Source organism: Pelecanus crispus, chromosome 1 (assembly GCF_030463565.1).
Source record: "Pelecanus crispus isolate bPelCri1 chromosome 1, bPelCri1.pri, whole genome shotgun sequence".
NCBI lineage: Eukaryota > Metazoa > Chordata > Aves > Pelecaniformes > Pelecanidae > Pelecanus > Pelecanus crispus.
Window position 1 is genome coordinate 47156042 of NC_134643.1, and position 12185 is coordinate 47168226.

The 12185-nt window shown below is 36.2% G+C and overlaps 1 protein-coding gene across 1 annotated transcript in view; it reads left to right on the forward strand.

The window, feature by feature from the left end:
• Positions 1 to 12185, forward strand: part of TMTC2 (transmembrane O-mannosyltransferase targeting cadherins 2) — a 259966-nt gene that overhangs the window by 206203 nt on the left and 41578 nt on the right. Inside the window, exon 9 of the mRNA XM_075725112.1 lies at positions 9536 to 9617. Coding sequence (XP_075581227.1) covers positions 9536 to 9617 — 82 coding nt within the window. The remainder of the gene's footprint in view (positions 1 to 9535; positions 9618 to 12185) is intronic.

A 12185-nucleotide genomic window follows, 5' to 3' on the forward strand; every position in this document is an offset into this window, starting at 1 on the left:
TGAGCAGACCGTCTAGAAGAGAAAGAGTTGGCTATCATGCTAAAAAAAAAAAAGAAAAATTTATAAGTAAGGCTTTTAAATTTTTTTTCTCCTCTCTCTTTAGTCTTCTTAAAGAGAAGACTAAGAAACCCTCCCTCCTAATGGCTGACCTCTCTGCCATCAGGCAGCGGATGGTTGTTATAGTAGCATGCTAGTCTGAGAAGCTTTATTTCAGTTATAAATAAATCGGTTTTGAAGTTTTGTTTTATCTGTTTTTAGTGATCTTCAGCCCACAAACCACCCCTCACAGCTTTCAGTAGTGCCTATAATTGCTAAAGTACTTAGGGGCAGCCCCATAATGTAACATTTAGCATGTTGCATCTAGGAATTACAGGCTTTGCTGTATTTCTTTGGAAAAAATTGCACAGTGTTTTCTTGCATTTTACACAGCACCACACAGTGCTGTTAATCTCCTATGTTTTACTGGCTTGGAAAATCACCCAAAGTGCTGTAAGAAAAATTTACTTTGCCTTGTAAAATTTCTGTGTTACAGCTCCAAACCATATTAAATTCAGTAATAATCACCCTAGAAGATTCCCTAAAATCTAAAATATTTTAAAACATTTTCTCCAGAGGGGCGTGGGGAGAAACTAGACATAGACATGATAGAGACCGCCGATGTTTTGGATTCAAATAAAAGAAACAGGATTGTGACATTCAAGTATCAACACTAAAGTTAGATACTTTTTTTTAAGTTTCAAAATACTCCCTCCTCAGTGCGTGGCCATATTTTTCCCTGCAGTTTTTTGTAGCTTCTGTTCCTGACAAATAGAAGGCCAGAGAGGTATCCTGCCATCTTTGTTTAGTTGTGAAATTACTCAGGGTGCCACTATCAAATACCCTGTTGTATTCAGTAATTTGTGTAGTCCTTGAGAGTCATCTCAAAATAAATACAGATAAATGACAACATAGAAATAAATGGAAGGTAGTAAGAATAGAAAGAAATGGGACAGCAGGGGAAAAGGGCTATATAAAGCAATAATGAATAGACTAATTCAACATTTACTATTTCTGTAATTACTTGCTGCTTATGTTCCAGCACAGAAAGGAAATTTGCATTTCTGTTGGATAGCTCTGTCATATTGTCATTTTTTATGTCACTGGTTGATTGCTACTCTTTTTCTGTCTGTCTAGATTTACACAAATTGGAAGAAAGCAGGGATGAGGTAGAACAGTCATGATGTTGAAAGAATTGTGACTGTTTTTAAGACATAGCAATTGAAATGATATATGTTAAATTTAGATATGATTTTCTAGAACAGTTTATCCCTTCTTTTAGTAATCAATTCCTTTAAAACAACAAAAAATATTTTTAGTAATACTTCTTTTGGGAATGATAAATAAACCCCTACACATACAGAAATCTTTAATCTATGAAAACATATTTTCTGAGTGGGTCAATTTAATTAGATGAGCAAAGCTGTTAGATATTTCATTTTGGGAGGCTAAATCCTTTGGCTGTTAGTACTACTTCTAGGAAGAATTTTTTAATGAAAATTCAATATTTCAGTTAAACCCCCATCATAATAAAGTATAAATGACATTGAATCCTTGAGAAGGCCCTCCCTAAGAAGTCAAGTTAAGCCAAGCAAATAGCCACTGCTACTTTTCTGTCGTGTATTCAGTTTGTCTTTGGAGTCTGACACAGACACTAGAACTTTTCTTGCCATTTGAAATCCCTTGAGGGTTAAAACTGATGGAAGCACAAAGTTTGGATTTAGTTCTGAAATTTGCAAAATGTGAGAAGTTGTTTTCATTTTTGTTTCCAGTTTACAAGCAATTTGCTTGTAGGGGATACGAGGTGTGGGTTTCCCTCTTCAATGTGGAAAGTCATGTTTATTGACTTCGGAACCACGAGCCCTACTTTTTTAAGGTTTGGTTGTCTGGTGTATCTGGAGCATTAACACCTCCAGGCTGAATGTCAGGATTTCCGAACTACAGAAGTTTCAATAGCTGACATCTCTTGAGCTTGTATTTCTTCTAAGGTTGGCCGCATGCCATAAGTATTGCATCTATAGATATAGTTTTCAGTCCCCTTAGGACGTATGTTTGGCTGCATGCCAAATGTAACAGAATTAATTGTAAAACGGGGCATTTTCATTTAAATATAACATTATCTGCCTAACTAGTTGGTAGATTACTCTGGAGCAGGTTTTTAGGCACATAACCCCTCACTAACCTCCTTTAGGGATCTCATCTTCTGTGTCTTGTTTCTAACTTCCTGTAGACAGGAAAAAGGGAGCCCTAAACTTCTCACTTTACTCAACATAAATTTAAAGCTTGTTGTAGAAAACATCACTGACACAGGATGAACTGCTTTCATGAAAGAAAGAGATCTTTTTGTTTTGCTACATGGTTGAATATAGCCGCCAGTCACCTGTTATTACTCTGTGTGTAGTAATTTTGTCAGTAATCATAGAAAAATGCATGATATAAGCCAAATTTAGCTTAGAAGAAATTCATAGGAGTCGGTGACAATGGTATGTGGAGATAGTGAATTTATATTCTACTGACTGGCCAGTGAAATATGAGTAGATATTAATACACTACTTTATCAGAAAATACAAAATGTGGCTTACGAGTGAATGGAAAAGGAAGTGCCTAACATGGAAACTTACTTAACATTTCATTATATGTTCTTGATATAAAATAATCTAAAGCTTAATGGCCGAGGTGAACATTTCAATATGGGTCTAGGCAGTAAATAAATCACAAGGTGTCAAATGAAGTCTGTTCTTTAAAAGTTTACTTAAGACTGTAAACAGTCTTTCTTGGGTTTAACAGTGACATAATGGGGTAAATTCCTCTTAGACTTAAAGTTGCCCAAAAAGAAAGACTAAAAAATGGGTATATATTTAAAAAAAAAAAAGGCAAAACCAAACAAACAAACAACCCAAAAAAAACTTCAAGGAAAAAAAAAAAACCTATGCCTATATTTATTTCCTGTATCATTTTGAATGCTTTAATAAAACAAGAATGCTTTTTGTGATATGAGAACCATAAAACAAGAAAATGGATGTCAAATAGCTCTAACATATTATTGCTTAATCGGATACGTAGTGCTTTACTTGAAGAAAATATCATGTTAATAGGCTCTGAATCATACCCCAAACCAGTAAAGTTATGAGCTGTGCTTTAGTTTCCTAAATCTATGTATTAGCAATGGTGTCACATTCAAAAATGCTTAAGCTACAGTGGATTCCCACCAAAGTCAATGGGCAATGCTTAAATCTCAGTTCTCTGGTTATCATGCCATTAATTATCCCTGTAGATGTAGACTCAAGAACCCAGTTTATGTTATTAGTCTCTAAAATAACCTTGGCTCATAGATAAATTACACCTACTTCAGTAGAATCTCAGTCAGGCTGGTAGATGGATTTTTAGTCAACAAAAATCCACCTGTGGTTGAAGGAGGACTAATGTGATATATTTAGATGGAAATGAACCACTTTAGTTTAATCCTCTATTTGCACCTTAAAGAAGACATTGCATTTTATTGCTCCTACCAAGGCTTATTTCTAAAAGTAATTTACTGGATTACACAAGGAGTATGCATAGACCAACCTGCATGTGAGGACCCTGGTCCAGTGAAATGACTCATGAACTCAGGGCCAAAGGTATGTGAATGCGTCACATTGGACAATAATGAGAAAGTTGCCTCACATTTACTATGAGGTAAAGATTAGTATATGGTGAATTATTGTGGATTAGTAGACACAGATTCATACCCTAATTTCCGCTGAAGTAATCCAATTCTTTCTCCCATACACTGAGATTAATATATTATACCAAAGAGGAGTAATATTCTCCTGTTCTTGAAGTTGTTAGCCAAAACTTGAGGGGATCAGTACTAGTAGCAGTGTTGTTTCTCACTGTGATCATCTAAGGATATGAGAGAGGAAAACTTTGAAAAGACAGCGTCTTTTACAAGCCCACTAATATTAGTTGGGCAAAGAAGGGCTTTGCATGACTGGAAACTCCTCCTCCCACAACTATTTGTTTTTCTGATTAAAGATATGGCGCTTCTCACTACAAATCACTTACTACAGATCTTGCCTTGTGTGTGTGTTTTTCTGGGCCGGATGTTAACCTTTAGAAGTCATTGCTTCTCTGCCATGTTCAGTGTTTTTGTTTTATTACTATAAAGATGAGATGAAAAGGCAAGATTTATCTCTTTGCTGCACAGGAAGTACAGAGACTGAGATAAATTTTGGACCTTTGATGTAAATAATGCAAGTCCCATGTATTTCAGTGGGACTAGCATTTCACATACAAATTATGTTGCAAGATATTCACATTGTAATTCAGCGTGAAGAATGAAGAGTTGTAGAAATAACAGCAAAATGAGGGAAAAATACTAAATACTAGATATTAAAGTCATTTAAGTTTTAATATTTAGAGGATGCATGGGGAGCTTGCATATGTCAGTGACCTCACTGTAAGATGCTACCCTCTAGTACCTGTTTCTTTTTCAGCTAACTAAAACCTTTTCAAGACTTTATCACTAATTTACTCAGTTATACACCATTTAAACTGTGTTTTACCTGTCCCGTGACAACTCTTGTAAGGCAAAAGGAACTGGTTATGAAACAGATATGCAGGTCTATGATAACTTAGAGAAACATGAAATGAAGTCACAAGTTCAGTTCAGACCTTTTTACTATCCTTGCTTAGTTTCTCTGTGAAGAAGGAAATACGTAAAATAATTTTTTCTGTATTCAGTGTCCGCACTTTAATCAATCTTCCATTAAGAAATCTTTTCATAATTCGATTCGTTTACTAAAAAATGTGAATGTTTGCAAAAAAAAAATGAGCAGATGTAGGGAGTGACAGTCAACTGCATTTGTGACACAAATTGAGTTCCTTATGCAATCACATTATTACCACCTAAAGCTGGTAAAACTATATTGAAGAGCGAAGTCTCTGCTGTACTGATTAAACCCTTGCACACTTTGAAGAATGATGAATATTTATGAAATACCAAGTTGGTTTAAATTGCAGAGACCACCTAATTTGTTGAACCACCTTACTGGTTGCCACTGTGTCATCGTAGTTTCCACAAGAGGGTCATTCAGAGCTGCTCAGCTGTATTAATCTTTTCCAATTTTACTAGCATTTCAGGGTCCTTGGGCCTCCAGCAGCCTGAAGTACAACAGCTGCCTCAACATGAATTTGGCACAGTTTGCCAGCAGAGTCAGGAAAAAAATTGGGGTGGATATAAAAACAGTAGTTTTGTCCTCAGTTTTTTAATATTTTAAGGGTAAATACAGGGTCTCCTCCTAATGCATCAACTGCCCTTAGCTAGCTCTCTTTTGTTTGTTGTGGTGATTATAACAGTCTTATGTAGGAAAGAGGTATATCTGAGCATATTAGCGAGGTCAGATCCATTGTGCTGGTCTCTTAGGAAGAAGCAACCAACCAACCAAAAAACCCTTTGCAGTTAACTTCTACAGAGAATTGGTCTTAAAAGTCAAGCTCCTGAATTCGTATTTAAACACTTAACTGTTTGGCTTCCAAAACTGCAAGCAAAAAGCCATTCTGATTTGAAGTCTGCATGATTTGTGGAGAGTAGGGTATTTCCGAAAACCAGGACAACTGGCATCCTAGGTTATAAGAGACGTGTCGGTTACATTTACTTCTTTGCTTTTAAATTTGCTAGTGTTGCTGGAAGGTGATAATCATGGGCTATTCATCTTTATTTATGCACAGGGTAAAAAAACAGGTTTTCTTTATTAGTGGAAAACTGTTGAAAGTTTGTCCTCATTACAGGCATTAGAGTAAGGTCCAGGTCCAGTAAGGAGAATATCAGCGCAGTCTTCCAAATTGATTATTGAAGTGTCTTCATTATGTTTTTTTCCCCCCAGCAATGAGATTGCCATTCATTGTTTTATGATTCTGTCTCATTGGTCTCGGCACTGAAAAGCCATAAATATGCCAGTGCGTCTGTGCAGAGGATCTCCATTAGGGCTTGGGCTAGGGCCACCCACTCATTTCTCCTGAGCAAACCAGTAGCTGTCAGATAGCACCTTTTCATTAGCTACCAACCTGGACTGGATGTGAACTGGTGGCCAACAGGTGAAAGGTATTTTGTATCCCATTATTAATCCTTAGAGCCATCAAGTCCTTCCATTAAAATCTTATGAATAACTTTTTTATCCTTCAAATAAGTCTGCTAGCATGCAGTTGTAAACTTATATTTTTTGCTTTGTAAAATTGCCAAGCATGTGGTTGTGCATATACAACTGCACACCCTGTTGCTAGAAATTGGGAGGTTTCCAGTGGTTCTCAATGCCTGCATTTGTATGGGTCAATACATATAACAGTGAACATGCACACAAAATGCCTTCCTGCACCAAATTGGTATTTTTCAGCTGTTTAAACAATTCTTTGGATTTTCTTTAAAAGTTAGAAATTTATTGCCTTGTGCCATGTGCTTTATTTAACAATGAACACATACAGTGTGGAAAGGACAATGACAGGGATTGCCATCTTAGTCTAACTACATGATGTGTACGTTCTATTATTGTAGTTAAGGTGTGCGTTGGATAATTGAAAAAAGTTGAAAAATGCTAAATTTTAATTGTGAAATAGCCTTATTTTGTCAAGTGATTGGATTTTAAATAATTTGACACAAAAATAAGGTGTATTAAATCTATGTTGAGGTATTGACATCTTAGCGGCAGACATGGCACCAAAGAGTACATTTCAGATGGTGTGATGCAAGGTTCCTCAGAATACCATTCTGCAAGAAAATGCTTTCTTTTTTTTTTTTTTAATTTTTTATGAATGTGGATATAGGAAAATGATGGCCAACATGAACAAATGTAGCTGTGCTGATTGTTTGTAGTCAGATCATTTTATGTCTTGGGTGATAAAATGTAACATTCTTCTCCCCTTTATCTGTTAATGGGTATTTGAGCCTGTTAATAGCACAGTCATTCCTTTGATGCTATGTATGCTGGCACCTGTCATCATTATGTTCTCTAGGTCTCCTGACTGGCCTGAACTTGAGTGCAATATGCCATTTGGAAAGTGCCAAAAAGAGTAGAACAGTCATGTATTTTTGGTGATCCCAGTAAATGAAAAATAATCGTGTTTGACAAATGTTTGTGGCCTTACAGTCATAGTTCTGTAGGCAGAAGCTACATATTTTGTGACCGTATTCAATGAACTGTTCTTTTACGCTCTGGAAATAGACACAGAGACAGCATGCAACCCGCTAAAACTAATGATGTTAGTCTGTTAAAAAAAGCAAAGATGCAAAATCTGTAGATGTTAATTCTGTCAGCATTAGTGATACATATGCTTGGTGTCTGTTGTTTTGAAGCCTCAAGGCTGGACTTTGGTATGTTGTGGTACCTTTTGCCAGACTAAGAATGCCAACCTTGGAGTTAAATGTGCAAAAATTTAGTGTTCAAGTATATCACCCTCACTCCTCCACCATCACCCCAATTATCTTAATTTGAATAATTATTTTATACTGACCCAAATTTACATTGTGCTTTCAATTGGAGATTATTTTTTCTTTGCTTTTTGTTCTCAACTATGGTTGTATGTTATTGAAAAAAAAAAAGAAATTGCATTTAATATGTAGATGTGTCTTTACTGCACTAGTGGGTTAGGAGAAATCAGTCTGGGCTACATGTAATTTTGTTTTGGTTTTGGTCTTTGTTTTTGTTTTGTTTAAAAAAAAAAACCAGTGTTGAGAGTCACTGCAATATAAGATAATGCAGTCTATCATATAGTTACACCATTTGGTTGGCAGGAGCCTTGTGCCATGTGGATGTGGTTTTAAGGTATATGGGTTTACCAAAGAAAGCTTACTAAATAATGAGGCTAAACTCTTTCCTCCAATGGACATTTGTTTTGTAAAACTGGAATATTGTAAATGATAAGCCTGCTTGTATGTCTGCCACGGTGATCTCTTAGAAATATGGTCTCTCTGTTAGTTTTGATGGAACCTGGTCTTGATATAGTTCTTGGTGTGCTGCACCGCTTCTTTCTCTCTCTTTATTTTATTGTTTCTAACGCCCTTGAGGGAAATACTGAGAATCTGGAGCAGCTGTAATCATGAACAGACCTCGTTATTATTCCTATGTTAACTTGTGGGATAGTGCAGGATGTATGCAATGTCTGTTTCCAGACCACAAAACTTGAGAAAACCTATATGCTTATATCTGTGAAATAACACTCAAGGCAACCTTGAGAGGTGTAGACCACAATGCACTTCCACTGTGGTTAAGCTTAACTGTTCTTTATTCTGGAGGCCTTCTATTTTATAACACAAACTGCAGCAACTAATTTCATGGGGATAGGGATAAACAGGTCACAGGTATCTTATTGAATAGCTGATGGTGATTTGTGTCTGAGTACCAGACTAGGCTAATCCAATAGCGCTGTTTTCTTCATGAAAAGAGTGATGACCGCTAATGGATCTGCTCTGGCACTTGTATGCCATAATGCAACCTTAGTGGCTTGATAATTTCAGTGATAAGAAAATTGGTGGTTTAGAACATGTATGCTCTTTTTACCATCATTTCTGTTTGGTTTTTTTTGTTTGGGTTTTTTTTTTTTCTTCCCCTGGTTAATACGCTTGCCCATTACCTTTTCTATTTCAGTTATGCTTTATGGCTGACAGAATTTATTTCTGATGAAATCTTACTTCCCACATTAAAATCAGAAATATTTTCTATTTTTTTATTTCCCACATTAAAATGAGAAATATTCTCTACTTATATACCTTTGTTTGTGGTGACTTTAGTGTTGGCTGTGTATGTAGTGTTATTTAGGACACTAGGAAATGGCATGAAACTGCATCAGGGGAAGTTCAGATTGAACATTAGGAAAAGGTTCTTCACTGAGTGTGGTTGGTCACTGGAACAGTGTCCCCAGGGAAATAGCCACAGCACCAAGCCTGTCAGAGTTCAAGGAGTGTCTGGATGATGCTCTTAGTCATATGATTTAGTTTTAGGTAGTCCTGCAAAGAGCAGGAAGTTGGACTCAATAATCCTTATGGGTCCCTTCCAACTCGAGATATTCTATGATTTCATAGAACCAAAACATGTTTTTTGCCTTCCCCCACCCTCTTTTTTTTAAAAGCATGACTAAACCTCCCTCCAAGCTTCCCTTCTGATTTTAGCTTGGGTTTGTGTAATGCGCATCCTGATGCCTGTGAAGAAAAGTGGCGTGGAGCTTGACGTTCACCCAAAGCCATTTACAATATTTTTTGCTATACATTTCTACCACTTCCTTACTTCTTGGACATTGACGATGTTGGACACATTTCTTCCTCAGTCTGGAGATCTGCAGCATAAAGTAGCTGACCACAAAACTTACTGTAACACTTAAACATTCATATTTACTTAGGTTAAGTCTAGTGATAATAGTAGTTGTTTTTCTCTAGTGCCTGGAATTTGGAAATAGCAACTGTACATGATCGCTCCATGGTGACACACTGTTAAAATAATTTTTCCCTCTTTTTTTTTTTTTTTTTAAGGGACGCAAGAATGAGGCAGAAAAGTACTTCGTGAAGGCTATTCAGCTGGATCCTACCAAAGGAAACTGCTACATGCATTATGGTACGTTTCAGATAGATAGGGTTTCCCCACATATTCCAGGATTGCTGTTAATCTCTCTGAGTGATTAAGGATTTGAAAAGTGCTACTGCCAAAATACCTTCTTTAAAGGGAAAGAAACTAATCTACCATGTATAACTTCATCTCCATTTCAATTTGTTAATCACTGTGGAGGGAGAGGTGAAGATTTTCATATTTTGCATAGCTTTCCTCCTGTGAGGGGAATTTCAGTATTGCTCCCTCTCTGGGAAAGAAAAAAAGGTGACTACTGCCATATGTGGAAGTTTCATGGCCTGGAATATTATTATTAACAGTTTTGGCCTAACTTTGCTGGCTGCCGGTGGGTGGGCAACTACAAGTTATACTTTAGTGTGCGTGAGTTCTATATATTGAAGTGTCTGGTTTTTTGTTGAAGACTTACGGGCCTTACATCTACCTCCTTCCCAGCATCTTCATGGCTTGAAATGGATAAGTATTATTAAAGGTTTTGACAAGTTGGCTATACCTTTGTCATACTAAGCCATGCGTGTGCTTAAAGCACACAGTTAATTTGAAGGTATCTTTGTAACTTTGGATTGTTGTTGCTAGATGTGCAAAAAATATTTCCAGATGTGATTAGTCCCAAGGAAACAAAAATATTTAACTTTTTGGACTAATTCTTACTGTATTTTAAAAATGATAATAGACAAATCTAAAAATGCAAGTTATGTGGTCCCAATTGGAAAATATAGAAAGAAGTAATAAATTTCATCTTAGTTAAGGAAGAAGGTAGGGAACCAGAGGCATAATATATATATCTTCGTATATTGTTTTAATTTCCTCTTCTGATTCTAACTGGTAAATGTAAAATAAATGAAAATGAGTGGCCAAAAGGGAAAATTAATCTCACATAATAACCATGATTTTACTTTGTGTGATTCATTTGTCTGAATTGCTCACACAAGGTATTTCTGTTTGGTCCTATGCAGTGTAAAATTCTGTTTGTTAGGCTCTCAGAATCAAGGGATACATTGTTACTTAGAACATGTCATAGTATTTAAATGAATGTAGCCCAGTGCTGCATTATTTTGCATTATGGATCATTGCGGTTAGTGACCTTGTCTTCTATTTATGCCTGTGCAGGTAAATCAGATAGGGGTATTTGTGCACATAAGCTTCATTATTTCAATTGGATATAAGTATAGTTGATATCTCATGATAATAAGGAAAAGTTGCCGCAGATTGTTTCTGGAAATCCTACTCAAGCCATTTCCAGCCTTTGTTATTAAGAAATCTATCTTTAGTTATTAGGAAATCTATTTGCATACAAATTCAAAGGTAGGTCTCAACAATCTGTCCTGGCAATTGAAGTTATGATGGTGTATATTTTATTACATGTCTAGACTTTTTTCTTTTTCTCTCTCATTACTTCATCAACTTGCCTGTCTTTTCCTGCAATGTTCCCTCTGTGTCATTTTCAAGCACCCTATAAACTAAAAGCAAAGTTATTCAACTCATCATTCATCTCTGATGTATTGACTACTTCATTACCAGACTGCAATATTAAAATGGTGTATAGTTTCCTAATTAAGATTATTCCCTAAGAACTTTAGCAAATTTTTCCTTTATTGTGTCACAAGTACAAAAAGTGGTTTCTGTGTCCTTGTGCAGAGGTCATTATTGCAACATAAGTGAGATTCTGCTCTGTGGATTAGGAGTGAAGTGCAAAATTTAGTCTGTGTTTGGAATACCAGCGTAGTAAAATGTGATGCTGAAGGGCTGTAGACACAAGAAAGTTCTCTATACCAGTCACTAGGTCTCTGTCATGGAGTATTATACACAGAGAGCTCTACTGAATGCAGACAAAACCTTCTCTTTTGATTGTAAACTTCTGATCACCTCACCAAATTCAGTGATGTTACTCCATGTTTACATCAAAGTAGCTATGAGAAAGATACAGTTTACTTCTGCTTGGCTTATGTGTCTATGTAGTCCAGGTGATCTCAAAACCTTGTCACTTTGAGCAAAGGACTTTGTAAAATTTGAAATAAATTATCCTTGCTTTCTTTCCCTTTTCCCTTTCTTTCCTTTTCCCCTTTCTTTCCCTTTTCCCTTCCACCTATTTCTTGTGTTGATCAAGAATCCGTAGCGTATGTTACCAGGGACACTCCAAATATTACACAGGAATCACTAATGAACACACTATGCTTTATGTGTACATCTCATTAATTTGTTTTAGCACCTTGTCACAGGTACAGTCCATATTCTATATGCCAAGTGTTAAACTATGGGGAAATACATCCATATTTTGCATGTAAATTTTAGAGATTACTTTTTTCCTCAGCATGAATATGTTGGAACAGAGAATAAAATATTTGGCATCAGCCCTAAAAAAAACACATACTTCATGGAACAGCCAAATGAAAAGAGTGGTCAGTTGGGACACAACAGTGTGTTGATGGAGTAGCAGGAATAAATGGACTGAAGATTTTCTTCCAATCACACATGCATGCACACGCTTATAATTTGTGCTCCCAGGATGTGCAGATGTTCTTTTTGACTTCTAACCTTTTAGAATTTTTTGGAGCTATC